The sequence below is a fragment of the Callithrix jacchus genome, chromosome 11 (assembly GCF_049354715.1).
Source record: "Callithrix jacchus isolate 240 chromosome 11, calJac240_pri, whole genome shotgun sequence".
Taxonomy (NCBI): domain Eukaryota; kingdom Metazoa; phylum Chordata; class Mammalia; order Primates; family Cebidae; genus Callithrix; species Callithrix jacchus.
Window position 1 is genome coordinate 930,863 of NC_133512.1, and position 14,776 is coordinate 945,638.

General features: G+C 40.7%; 1 protein-coding gene and 1 long non-coding RNA gene across 17 annotated transcripts in view; one reads left to right on the forward strand and one right to left on the reverse strand.

Moving 5' to 3' along the window:
- The window catches only part of PDE1C (phosphodiesterase 1C), a 689,353-nt gene that overhangs the window by 42,333 nt on the left and 632,244 nt on the right, over positions 1-14,776 (reverse strand). For 15 of the 16 annotated variants that reach the window (XM_078342145.1, XM_078342151.1, XM_078342149.1 and 12 more), the window contains one exon: positions 7,757-7,825. In XM_078342145.1, the coding sequence (XP_078198271.1) occupies positions 7,757-7,825 (69 nt within the window). Of the gene's footprint in view, positions 1-5,835; positions 5,936-7,756; positions 7,826-14,776 lie in introns of all 16 variants that reach the window. The other variant, XM_078342156.1, reaches the window with a different exon arrangement.
- LOC118143589 (uncharacterized) lies at positions 7,010-14,587 on the forward strand. The gene is made up of 3 exons (XR_008473270.2): positions 7,010-8,462; positions 9,718-11,314; positions 12,158-14,587. It is a non-coding gene; the product is annotated as an uncharacterized LOC118143589 (long non-coding RNA).

Here is a 14,776-nt window from a genome sequence, read left to right on the forward strand (position 1 = left end):
AAAAAATATAAATTATATTAGAAAGCATATATCTTGTCACAACTTGCTTTACTTGCTCGACATTATGCTCAGCATTGTTTGTAATAGCAAAAAGTGGAACACAACTATCAATAGGATAATGATTATATGTCTTTGTAACAGTTGTACTAGAAAATGCTATACAGATGTTAAAATGGTTGCAGGTTTTCAACGAACTAGTTTTATATTTTGCATGGAATTTCTTTTGCTATACATTAGCAAACCTAAAGTATGGCAAAAAAAATTTTCAGGCATCTCTTAGAAGCATGATAGCCCTAGATTTTTTTCTGTCTTATCTAACAAATAATCTCTATATTTTAAAAGCAACTTGAAGCCACTTGTAATTGTTGTTATTCCTGATACTTTTGAACTTATTTCTACTATTTAATTTTGTTTTGTGTCTATCATTATTTGCTCTTTGCTTTTTTGTCTTCTTGTCTTCTATTAAGTTGACATATTCTCTTTTTTAATTGTCATTCATTAGTTGATTTCAGAGCTTGCTGATATGGTTTGGATTTGTGTCCTATCCCACATCTCATGTCGGAGGTGGGACATGGTGGGAGGTGATTGGTCATGGGGGTGGATATCCCCTTTGGTACTGTTCTCATGGTAGTGAATGATTCCTCATGAGATCTGGTCATCTAAAAGTGTGTGGCACCTCCCCGTCCTTCCTTCTGCTCTGGCCGTGTGAAATGCTGGCTCCCCCTTCACCATCCTCCATGACTGTAAGTTTCCTGAGGGTTTCCCAGAAGAAGAAGTCACTATTGCTTCCTGTACAGCCTGAAGAACTGTGGGCCAATTAAACCTCTTTTCTTTATAAATTACTCATTCTCAGGTAGTGGTTTATAGCAATGCAAGAACAGGCTAACACACTTGCCAGAGTCAGCTTGGGGTGCTATAACAAAGTGCTGGGACTGAGTAGGTTACAAACAACAGAAACTTATTTCTTACAGTTCTAGAGGCTGGAAGTCCAAGATTCGGTTTCCAGCACAGTTGGCTTTTAGGGAGGGCCCTCTTCCTCTTCCAGGTTGCAGACTGCTGACTTCTTTTCACATCCTCATGTGGTGAAAACAGAGCAAATTAGCTCTCTGAGGTCTCTTTCATAAGGTCACTAACCCCATTTGGGAGGGCTCCATCCTCATGACCTGATTAACTCCCAAAGGCTCTACCTCCAAATGTCATCACATTAGGGACTGGATTTTAACATATAAATTTGGTGGGAACACAAACATTCAGTGCATAATAATGCTATTGCACTTCTCAGCACTCCTTAGGTTCATATTGAAATATCCTTTCTTCCATCTATGGCTTCTCTTTCCTATTTTAACACAAAAATTGGACACTATTTTATGTTCACTTGTCACTCAAATTTACCAATGCGTTTTATTTACTGACGTGCTCACCACTAATTCCTGTGTTTCACACCTTCCTTGTGGGCTCACGTTTCTTCTTGTTGACATATTTCCCTTAATACTTTGTTTTGAGATGGAGTCTCAATCTGTGGCCCTGCTGGAGTGCAGTGGCACTATCTTGGCTCACTGCAACCTCCAGCTCCCAGGTTCAAGCTGCCTTAGCCTCCTGAATAGCTGGGATTACAGGCACGTGCCACCATGCCTGGCTGATTTTTGTATTTTTAGTTGAGATGGGGTTTTGCTATGTTGGCCAGACTGGTCCCAAACTCCCGACCTCAGATGATTTGCCTGCCTCAGCCTCCCAAAGTGCTGGGATGACAAGCATGAGCCATCAAGCCCAGCCTTAATACTTCTTTAATGAAGGTCTGCCTGTGAGTGGTAAATTATGTCATTGCATACCTGAAAATGTTTTAATGTGCCTTCATTCATAAGTAATAATTTGGCTATTTTAACTATTACATGTTGCTCTATTTTCTCTCAGCATATGGAAGATATATTCTTTATTGTCTTCTGGCTTCTACTGCTACCAGTGCAAATTTTTGCTGTCAGTTGATTACTTGCGACTTCCTGGCCCATAATCAGCTTCGCATAGCATTTAAGGTTTCCTCACCCTTGGTGTAACTTTGGACAATATCACACAATGTTTTTAGGTATGCATCTGTTTTTGTTTAGTTAAGGCACTGGAGATGTATTTTCCATCTAAGAATTTGAGTCTGTCTTTACCTCTAGGAAATTATTACCTATTTGTTGAAATATTGCTTTCCAACCACGTTTGCCATACACTACTCAAATTTCTGAAAAGATTTAGTTTAGAGCAATTTGTCTATCTTCCATGCTTTTTAATTTTTTATTGAGATATAATTCATAAACCAGAAACTTCACCATTTGGAGGTTTACATTTCAAAGGTTTTTACCATACTCATGTTTCACAACCATCCCCACTGTTTAATTCCCGAATATTTTATCACCCCTAAAAAGAACCCCATATTCAGGAGAAGTCACTCTCCATTCTCTTCTCTCCCCAGCCCCTCACAACCACTAACCTACTTTCTGTATCTACGGATTAGCCCATTCTGGACATTTTATGTAAATGGAAGAATACAACATGTAACCTTTTGTGCCTGGCTTCTTCTAATTAGCAAAATGTTCTCTAGGTTCATCCATGTTGTAAAATGTATCAGTACTTCAAGTCACTCTCTGATTAAGTTTTTGAACAACAGCCAAACTGTGTTCTAAAGTAGTTGCACTACTTTACATTCCCACAAGCAATGTATGAGGGTGCTAATTTCACCACATCTTCACCGTCACCTGTTTTCATTTTTGTATGCCCTCCCAGTGCATGCGAAGTGGTGTATCACTGTGGTTTTCATTTGCATTTCTTTAATGATTAATGATGTTGAACATCTTTTTCATGTGTCATTTGTATATCTCCTTTGAAGAAATGTTTGTTCAAATCCTTTGGCACTTTGTAATTGGGTTGCCTTTTTATTGTTGAGTTGTAAGAATTCTTTACATATTCTGGACACAAGATCCTTATCAGATATGTGATTTGCAAATATTTTCTCTGTGGATTATCTTTCCACTTTGATAGTGTTTTCCAAAGAAGAAAAGTTTTTTATTTTAATGAAATCCAATGACCTACTTTTTCCTTAGTTGTTTGTACATTGTTATATCTAAGAAACCACTGCCAAATTCAAGGTCATGATTTACCTCTACGTATTATTCTAAGAGATTTATGATTTATGATCCTTCATTTTTTGATATGGTTCCCTCTATATGCTCTGTTTGGTGTAAAGTCCTCAGGACTATCCTGCAACATGAATTGTCTTTTCCACTGTGTTCCACCTTGAATTTATACTACCAACTGAGAACTTATTCTTTTTAAAAATTGCAATGACTATATGTTGGTTTCCTCTTTTAGGTTTCAGATTTTGAATCACTTCTTTTGCATATCTCTGCTCTTCTTGGTTTCTGTACAATTTTACTTTATTGTTTTTAGGATTATTTTTCCTCCATTTGGCTCTTTGAGTATCCTAATTACATTTTAAAGTGTTTGGCAGCCCACACCCAAAATTAACTGCTTCTGGACGAAATTCATGTTTCAATTGCCGATTTCTGTGATACACTCTGCTATCTGCTGCTGGCACCAATTCTTCCCCCTGTACCTGTGTCCCTCGCTTCTCATCTGTTCTGCTCCTCCCATGGCAAGACACACCTTCCTGCTTCTTGACCTTGCCTTTGGCCAGATCGCTTTTCACAGCTGCTGTGTCATTTTATGTTCCTAGAGCGAATACACCAGCGTTCCAATTTCTCCACACCCTCACCAATATTTGCTATTTTCTGTTTGTGTTTTATAGTAGCCATCCTAATCGGTGTGAAGTGGAATCTCATTGTGGCTTTGATCTGCGTTTCCCTAATGACTAGCATCTTTCCGTATGCTTATTGGCCATGTGTAGATAGATCTTCTTTGGAGAAATGTCTATTCCAGACCTTTGGCCATTTTGGAATTGGGTTTTGTTGCTGTTTTTGTTTTGCTGCTGTTGAGCTGCCAGAGTTCTTTATATCTTTTATATATCTGGATATTAACCTCTTATCAAATATATAATTTGAAAATATTTTCTCCTATTCTGTGGGTTGCCTTTTCACTGCATTAATGTGTCTTTTGATCAACAAAAAGCTTTTAATTTTAATGAAGTCCAATTTATATATTGCTTTTATTGTTGCCTGTGACATTTTGTCTAATTTCAAGTAGAAGATATTTTGGTTTTGTGTTCTTTCTCTCTCTCTTGCCTGTCTAGAGTTTTGTAATTACTTCCACTTCCTCCCTTAAACTTCCACCTCAGAGCCTTGTAATGGCACTTTAGGACTAATGCTCTATAATCATATTGGGATATTGCAGATCCAATTCCAAAGCTAGCTTGGTCTGGCAGAAAAGGTGTCCCAGTGTCCTTCCATCTCTCCAGGCCAACAGCTTCCTAATATTATTAAGCTGTAGCTTGGAGGAAACATGTTGGCAGCAGTTGTTTTGAGCTCTCTATCTCTGCCCTGTATTCAGGTTATAGCCCTAGCTCTGATTCCCAGTGTCCCCTCAAGTACTTTTCATCCGTTTTGCTCCACAGGATTCAAGCTCCTTCCTGCCACTTTTTACTCAGGATGTGGATCACAGCACAGGGTTTCTGTAATTCTCTTTTGTTTCTGGTTCCCAGAGTTGTTTGTCTCTGGAACTAGCTTTTTTATAAATATATATTTTAGTATAATTTTACCTACCTTTGCACGTGTTTGAGCAGAGTGTTTGTCAAAAAATAATGAACTTACTGGACCATCTTGACTGGAATTCACAGCAAATGTTTTCACCTCCTAATGACTGAATTGGATCGGCCTGCAGCACAGTGATTTGGCTGCACTGGATCTAGTGATGTAAATGGTGTTGAGGAAATATAAAACCCTAAAATTTCAACTAAGTCCATTCACTGGCTGTAAAATCAAAGATTTTTGAAAGCTTCTATCTGTTGGTGGTTGTTCAGAAGAGTCATCTCTCCTATGGATGTGAGATGGTGAGGTGGAGCTGTGAGCAGGAGCCAGCATGCATGGGGAAGGTGGGGGAACATGAGCCAGAGGAGGCATCTGTGAGGCTCCTGAGGCAGGAAGGGAATTAGAGAGCTGGGCATTGCAATGAGGTGGTGAGCACATCTGCTAGTGAAAGTATGATTCCAGATCCTTCCCTACACCCCTCAGGATGTGGAGCACAGCTGACCTGCAGCTTCTGTCCTGCAGTGTCAATCCGTACACTGTGTAGTAGCAATTACACAGATTAATTATATCTGGTGTTTTGAGAACTACCCACTTCCACCTCTGACCATCTCCCAAGTCCTGTAGGCAGAGGAGTGTGTTTTACAGCCCTTCAGGCTTTGGAGATGCTCAGAACTCAGAGCCTAAGACACTCCTTTTGGGGCCACTTTAGATGACTAAAGACAAGGTAGCTGTGATTCTGACTCAGAGGCCTTGGAAACCCAGTGGCCATCCCTGGGTCCCCAGCAGAGCAAGTGAGACCCAGGACAGCTCTGCGTATTCTTGGAGAACACCAGGATGCCCTCAGAAGTCCCACCTGACCTAGCAAGGCTATGACCTTGTCAGCAGCAAACACCATTTCTTCACACTGGAGTTGCTTGGTTTAAAGCTGATTTCCTCCAAATGCTCTGTAGTCCTAAGAGCATAGTAACATCAAGCAGAGATGAGATGGGAAGGGGCTTCCAGAGACTACCATGCAACGTCTACTCACTACTCAAAACCAAGTTAGTAGAGTTGAAGCAAATCCAGACTTTAAGATGAACCTTTTTTCTGAGGATCGTTCTCTTTTGTTTAGTCATAAACTAAATGAGAGACTGATCACTCACACACCACATACCCAGCAGAGAAACATTAATGCACATCCAGTAAGTGCCTGTCACCTTGGCAGCACTGGGGGCAGAAAGGAATAAGGCAGTCCTCATCATGGAAAAAGACACCTATCAACGGACAATGGGACTTATAAGCAAACCATTGTAATGCAATGTTAATTCTACCTAGAAGATTTTGACAGAACTCCAAAGAGAAATTAGGGAAGAAGAGAATAAGGAACATCCCAGGAAGTCACAGAGGCAAGAAAATTTCAAGGGTGACCTAACAGATGCAAAGTCCCCTTGTGTGACTTGGGTGCAGGAGCTACAGAAATTGAAATTAAAAAAGCAGACAGACATAAGTCACATTTCATCTAAGATGCCACAAATTGTAAAATGAACTATTATTTCATGTACAACTAAGAAAAAAAAATGCTGCTAATTGAATTATGACACACCATTGATTGCAATAATCCCAATTTAAAATGTGTTAAAATGTAAGGCAATATGCCTCTCAGAATGAATGAAATATGGTAATTCCTCAAAGAAGAAATGCAAAGGTGAAGTAATACTAAAAAAACCGTTTTTAGTAGAAAGATAAGAAATGTAGATATCATTTTGCTCTTACCACATTGGTAAAGTATTGAAAATAATGTTTAGCATTAGCAAGGAGAGCGTGAAATGGACAAACTCATGTTAAAAGCATACATTAATACTATCTTCCTGGAAATCACTTTCGTTATAATGTATCAGGAACCTAAATATGTGCTTATCCTTTGAGCCAGTAACCTCACCTAGAGGAATCTATCCTAAATCCACACTTACAGACTCAGAAGATTTATGTACAAGAATGTAAGTTCACTTATAAAAATGCAAGTTATATAAATGCTATATTATCAATAGGTATGTAAATAAACTGTGGCATAATCATAGAAATGTTAGTCAGTTACTAAAATAGTTGTTGAGGTATTTAATAACATGGAGAAAATCTCATAATGTAGTGGTAAGTTTTAAAGGGGTGGAAACAAAACTCTACATAAAGTATGAATCTAATTCAAATCTAGGGAAAAGGTATTTAACATAGACCAAAAGGAGAGGTAATCTTGGTTAACTCTGAGTTGTAGCATTATTGGTGACATTTTTCCTTCTCATAATTTTTTATATTTTTCAAATTTTCTACAATGATATGATGTTTATCTTTTATAACCTTTCCTTACCCCAAACAGATGTGCTTTGCCAAATTCTGCTTGTTAAAATTAAATAAAAATTAAACTGTAGTCAAGAACGTAAGCACATGCATGCAGACAGAATGATTAATAGGTGCCCCTTATATTAAACAATAATTACACTTGATCCTCATGAATACTTATGATTTTCCAGTACACATTACATTGGGTCAAGCAGAGGTCATACAAGTCTTCCATATTTCTCAATTGTAGAGATTATAATGAGCACCCACCATGTGTCAATACTAGGCTAAATTTACAAGCATTATTTCTAATTGTTACCTTCTCTCAGACAGATGAGAAAACAGAAGTTCCAAGAAGCTGAAGAAACATATGTGAGCACGCACAATTTGAACACAGCAAAGCTGGGATTTGAACCTGGGTCTCACTCTCACCATAGACTCACACTCCTTCCCTTGCACTATTTGCCTCTAAAAGGCAGATCCTCCCATAGCATGCCCAGATGAACATCAAAGAGGGCCAAAATTCTATTCTTTCTATAGGTGAGTGGGGGAGATTGGGAACCAACTACAGAAATATTTATGTCCATTCATTCCTAGAGGGACCTCACAAATGTGGATGACAGAGACAAAGCTCACCGATAACAAGAGTAGACTGGACAACTATGGGGCCAGGTTCTCAGTTTATCAACTCAACTCCTGAGAAACTAGTCCTTTCCATTGTCTTTGGCCACTAAGATAATGGTGCAATACTGTTTACCCACCTGGCAACGTAAGGCGACTTGTGGAGCTGGTGCTTGCGGCTGGCGAGCCATGAGAACGCCGTTTTGTGCCTGTGAAGAGAAAAAAGAAGATAAGAAAAAACAGGATTGTGGAAAGACCTGGTGGACAAGTAAATGTTCATCTGAAACGTTATCCAATTTGGGTCTGAAAACAACCTTTAGAAGCAGATTAGGTGAGGTTGCAGGGTGGCGCATATCCTGTGGTCCAGATAGGCTGGGGGTGTCGCCTTTGCCTTTGTGTGTGTGACAATGCTCAGTCCTCTGGCTGGAAAGTTGACATGTTGGGATCAATGTGCCACTGAGCAAGGCTACATTTTAGGATCGCAGGGGAAGCTTTCTAAATCCGTGGTTACCTGGGTGTCACTCCCACAGTTCTAGGGTGGAAGCCCAGCATTGATGTTTCTAAAGCCCCTCATTCTAATGTGCTTTCATCCAGGATGGAGGGCTGTCTGAAGAAGGGGAAGCTCTGATTTAGAATGAGGGAATCAGGGGGTTTGTCCCTGATTTGGGCTTATAGGGTTTACTCGTTATTGGAGCTCAAGCAATTAACTGAATGTTTCTGAAGCTCAGGTCTACATCTGTGAAATGAGGAGAATAACAGCAATTACATCAATGTGTGCCAATGAGGATTGAAGGAACCAAGGTGTGTCCAGTGTCCAGGAATGATGGGAGACTCCACAAATATTAGGTTAGTGAGGTTTCTGAGTTTCCCAGCAACTGGCAACAGAATTCCTATTAGGAAGAGAATTATCTTTGTTCTAATAAAGTATTTAATGGGTCACAAGGCAATGAGAAGGCAAAACTCAGGATGGGATCAATAAGAAGGAGCAGAACAAAGGCAAAAAGGGAAGACTGAGTGGTTCTGCCAAAAAATTTACATTTTTTGTATATATGTATGTGTACATATATACGCATGCATTTACTTACATATACACACAGACACATATATGCAAACATCTTATACATAAACATTAATATTTATTTATTTATTCATTCATTCATTCATTCATTTATTTTGTCATTCAGAGTGGGAAGAAAGAAGCCTGGAAGACAGATTCTAGGAACATGGCAGATGCCTGCAGTCTGAGCTGGCAGAAATGCAGAGAGAACTCCTCAGCAGAGGATATCCATGAGTCAGTGTTAGGTTATTTCTGTTAGGAGTCCCCAGAAACTTCCCAAATTTTAGCAAAGTCTACGTTATATGCAGAGGCCTGGTGAAAGTTGAAGCCATGCTAATTGAGAAGACCCTGTGTGTCAATATAGTCACCAGTAAAGATAACAAGAGAATCCCAAGGCTGGGCAGTGTCAGAGGAAGCAGAGACTTGGGGTTGGAGGTGAGTGGGTGAGCAGTAAGCTTTCCCTATCCCAGAATCCCTGGGGAAGAATGGAAACATGCACTTTGGATGACATCTGAGATCGTTCCGTTTTACTTTATTGTTTTTGAGATGGAGTCTCACTCTGTTGCCCAGGGTGGAGCGCATTGGTGCGATCTTGGCTCACTGCAACCTCTGCCTCCTGGGTACAAGTGATTCTCCTGCTTCAGCTTCTGAGTAGATGGGGCTAGAGGTGTGCACCATCATGCCTGGCTAATTTTTGTAATTTTAGTAGAGACAGGGTTTCATCAGGTTGTCCAGGCTGGTCAACTCCTGACCTTGTGATCCACACACCTCTGCCTCTCAAAGTGCTGAGATCACAGGCACGAACCACTGCACCCAGCCTCATTTTAATCTTAATGAACAGGGCAGCAATCCTGACCTTCTGCAACAAATGCCTTCCGGACGGTAACAAATGTCATTGTTAATCATCATTTATTTCTTTTCTTGCAGCAGTAGTAAAATAGAAAACATAAAATTAATCTAAACAGTTCAGACCTATGAAAACTGTTAGTTTGCATGAGGTGAAAGGAACTGTATGTGGTGGGACTTTATGTCTTCATTTTCCAGGTCTCGCAGCTGCCCGGAAGGTCAGAGTTGGTGGAGAACACAGAGGGTCCAACCCTGGCTGTAGCTATGCCTCAGTTCTTCAACTTCAGCTGAGTAACTCAGTTACTCCTCAGCTGATTTTTATAAATATGACTTCCAAGGTCCTTGTTTGGACACTGAAGCAGAATCTCCAGGGAATGGAGCCACAAATTTGCATTTTAACAATTTCACCAGGTGAGTTCAATGATGGTCTTATAATCTGGTACTTCATTGGTCTAATGAAGTGTCTTGGACACTCTGGAGTGAAAGATATACCCAAACTGACACTCTGTGCCAGGGTCAGTCCTGCCACACTGCACAGCCCCTGGGGATGCTGGTCACACTGTATCCTACACAAAGATTATTGGACCCTGGGTGTGCCACACGTGGGCCCTATTAGGAGGCATTACCAGAGAGCACATCTATACCTTTGACCTGTGGTCCAGAGCCATTTCTGCTCCATCTGAAATGTCGCTGTGTCCCACGGGATCTGCCTCCACTATGGGGATGCCAATCACAACCCTCCACTCACAAGATTTTTTTGCTTGTCTCATTGAAGCTTTGGGATAGGGTTTCTCAACAGCGGCACTGTGACATTTGGGCTATACAATTCTTTGTGGTGGGGACTGTCCTGTGTACTGGAGAATGCTTGGCTGCACTTCTGGCCTCTCCCCATGAGATGTCAGTAGCCCCTCCCTAGTCATGACAATCAAAATCGTCCTCCAGATGATGACCAATGTCCTCTGGAGGCAAAAGTGCCCTCAGTCGAGAAACGCTATTTTAGGATGGAGACAGGGCTTCGCGTTTTATTCAGAGCTTAATACGCGGGATTGCCTATTACCAATGACCAAGCAGAGCCCAATTTGGCTGTTTGGTCATTGGTGATAGGCAATCCCACGTATTAAGCAGTTACTGTGGCACTGGAGCCATATTAGGTACGCACCATGAAATATAGATTTGTTGTTTCTAATGTTAACATTCTGACAATAAAATTATTCCCATTTTATAGCATTTGAAGACAAAAGTGTTTAAATAACTTGCCTAAAGTTACTGAGTGTTGGGGTAAGAGGGAAAAATTTAAGTCAAGATAATTCAAAGTTCAAACTTAAGGAAATTTTTTCCCTGACTCTTGCTGCTTCTTAACCAACCCATTATCTGGGTTTCCTTCAAGCACAGTTTCCCAAAGTCATCTAAGAGGAAGAAAAACCTGGGATAATTATTTTAACAAAAAGAAAAATGTAAAACCCGATTTCCAGGCCTCACTGAGCTCTTAGAGCCAGCATTTCTGGAGGCAGGGCTTAGGGACCTGGGTTTTTCACAAGTGGCCCAGGTGATTCCCATCACAAGGGAGGCTTGGAACACGTTGTGTGGCAGAAATTTTTTCTTTCTTTTTTTTTTTTTTGGTCTAACTAATGAAATATGTGCCATTCTGCTCTCTTTGTTTGTGTGTTTGTTTTTGTGGAGTCTCACTCTGTTGCCAGGCTGGAGTGCAGTGGCGCAATCTCAGTTCACTGCAACCTCCACCTCCCGGGTTCAAGCAATTCTCCTGCCTCAGCCACCTACGTAGCTGGGATTACAGGTACGTACCACCACCACCCAGCTAATTTTTGTATTTTTAGTAGAGACAGGGTTTCATCATGTTGGTCAGAATGGTCTCAATCTCTTGAACTCATGATCCTCCTGCCTCAGCCTCTCAAAATGCTGAGATTACAGGCATGAGCCACCGTGCCCAGCCTGGCATTCTGCTTTTCGTGGATACTCTTGTGAAGTTGAGAGACCAAATTTAATGTTGCCCACATGAGTACCTGAAAAACTGCCAAGTGTTCAATGGCCACAAACTTAGTGTTGCTGCCTGTAGAAACATCTACTATTGCCAAGTTATTTCATAGAAATGCTTGGTGGAATTAAAAGAACATAACTGACTGTGATCTTCCAGAAGCCTGCAGGTTGATAGCTTTCTGCAGAGGGAGCTTTTCATCCCCTAGGTATCTTCTCTGCAAACACTAAGTAAGGAAACTTTGGGAACCTTGAGTCAGTGAAAAAGCAGAACTGCAAGCCCTCTAGAAAGGCTGTTATTTTCTCTGTTTGCTTGATGAGATGCCCAATACATCAGGAAAGGGGTGAAGCCATCCCACCTCTCATAATCACGAGTCATAAACAGGTAGCAGGTGGGGGATGCATAAAATAAGACTGGTTTTGATTTTGCCACGGGCCATTGGGGGTGGTTAGGTTCTGAGTCAGCCTCCCACTGGCTTCCAGTTTGCTGAGGTTGTGTTCCTGAATCACTTTCCATGCCGAAGCTACCAAATTACCTATCACTTTACTCAAAGTTCCACTCATGGGAGTAACACCCAACTCAGCTAAGTTTCATTTTCTAAAGCCCTTTGCCCTTCACCCTTCCCTTGCTCCCTCCCATGTCTAGGAAGAACATCGGAAACCTGGTGGGAACACCCAGTCTAGACACAGCTTCTAAACTGTAGCGTACGATGCGCACAGAAGGCTAAAGACCACCCACCACATGGAACTGGTTCTTGAACTCACTGTAGAACTCTCCTCTGTCAGTGGTTTTCAATCCTGGCTACATATTAGAATCATCTGTGGAGTGCTTAAACAATATGCTGACACCTGGCCCTTCACCCCAAGATGCTGTTTAGTTGGTCTGGATGGGACCTGGGCATGGGGACTTCTTCATGTTCCCAGGTGAGCCTGACCTGCAGTCATGAGAAGCACCACCTTCACTGAATACCCAAAGAACATGTTTCTTTCAGGTGCCAGGATGGAAGCCTTTTTTCTGAAACAATTGGTGTGATCCTCACGAATGTGAATCTTGTGAATGGTTTCTTTCCATTTAAGAGTAGGATTCCAGAAAGCTGAGACCCAGTCTATGACCTAATGCTAGGAATCGGGGGGGCCGATTTAGCCTGCACGTCTGCGTACTAACACTTGCCCCGGTTTGCTCCGTCTATGCTAGCTCTACTTCATGACTGGTTTTATTCTGCTTTCTTAATCGTTAACAAAAGCAATATATTAAATTTATATGATTTTAGAATTCTCAAGTGTTTTATAAATGAGGTAAAATAAAAGCAGATAAACAACTATGTCAATGCTGCTATTGCTAAATTTCATTTTCCTCATCAATAAAATTTAGAAAACATCAACGTCAGGACGATAACGGTGAGCACCAAGTAAGAGTACACATGTGACGGTGCTTAGCAAACTGTGTTGTACAATATAGTGTTTATTCTTTTTAGAAAGGTGTGTACACGTGCATGTGTGCATGTGAGTGCACATGTGTGTGTGTATGTGTATGTGTGTCTAAGTAGGTAATCTGTCATCTTTGGGAAATAAACACTTTACGGTCAGGAATTACCTTGCCCTTGACTCACAGCATGTGGCTATTTAAGGAATAAACAACCCAAACCGTCAGCTTGGGGCAGAAATGTCACCACTAAACTTGTACGACTTGAGGTATCCTTTGACAAACGGATAGCTTTCAGATATTTCAAATTAATGCCCTTGTTTGGTTCAGCTAAAGGGCAATGAGTCCAATTCATCAAGAGTCTGAAGTAGATGACAGTGATGGAAGTGACAACTAGGCTACCCGCCTCAGGATGAACACACACCCAAGACGCAGGGACTTCCCAAAGTTAGTGCTGAAGCACAGTGACTTGCAGCTTAACCTCAAACAAATCATTTCCCTTCCGCAAAATGGGGTTAGCCTGGCCAAGTCTATGCCTGCTGGGGAAAGGGTGATTTAAGAGCCCTTGAGACAAAACATCATCATTATTAATGGCCTGGCAATAGCAATGTTATTATAGTACAACCAGATCCCACAGGGCAGAGGAGGATGCTGAAAGGCTGAAGTATGAAAAAGCTTATTGGCCGTTTTCAACCTCTCTGTTTTAGCATATTGTAAATGACTGCCTTTCTGATATCCACAGACCTCTGATCATGATTGCTGAGCATATCTGCCAACACCTTCTTTGTGCTCCATTTGGGCTGGGGCAGAGGGCAACAAGCCATTGCCTGAAGCCTCAGAACAAATCATAATTTTTGCCCCTGTACAGCTTTGAAGAGAGGGCGTCAAAAAAAGTCCAATTCTGCTTTAGGCTGTGGGATCACTGAAAGAGTCTGGAGGGCTTAAGTTACTGCTGTCAGGTACATTTAGCAAAAAAGAAAAAAGTGAAAAAAAGAGTCTGGAGGGCCTAACCCCCCCCAAACACACACATGCACACACACACACACCTCCCTGAGAGTTATCTTCCAACAGTATATAAATTAAGGTTGAATATTCAGAGTATCAGGGTATTTAATGTTATTTTCCTCCACAGTACAACCACCGTCAGTACTAGGTTTGCTTTTGTGTGACTTGAAGATGTCTGTTAATCACAAAGAACAATGATTAAAAACAAGAGCTATTCAGAGATGCAACACCACATGCTATTTAAACATGGCTTTCAAAATATTTGAATATGCTTGGAACTTGAATTGGGCATATGAATGAGGAGTTCAAAAAATGATCACAACCTATGACCCAGTCGCTGTCCCATGGAATTGTGTCCAATGGATATTCAGAAATGTGACAAAGCCTTATGTACAAAGAGCTCCATTGCTGTTATTTACAACTGTGAAAAGTAAAATAAAAGCATATAACTTAATTTCTCAATGGCAGAGACGCGGTTAAGTAAATTGTGCTGGAGCCACAGAATAAAACATGTTGCTATTGAAATTATATTAATGGAGAGGTTAAAAAACTCACAAGAAAATGCTTACAGTCCAATGTTGTGTGAACAAACCATAATTCAAAATTTACTATACGGCCTTGACTGTGTAAAAATGCATAGCAAAAGATCATAAGAAAAGAAAGTACCTACAATGACTAATTGTTGGATGGGGTATTACAAGTGATTTTAAGTTTCCTATTATACTGTCTACACTTTCTAAATTGAGTAAATTCTATTTTTACTTTAAGAAATAAAAAATTAAAAAATATGTTTCACGGTGGCTCAAGCCTGTAATCCCAGCACTTCGGGAGGCCGAG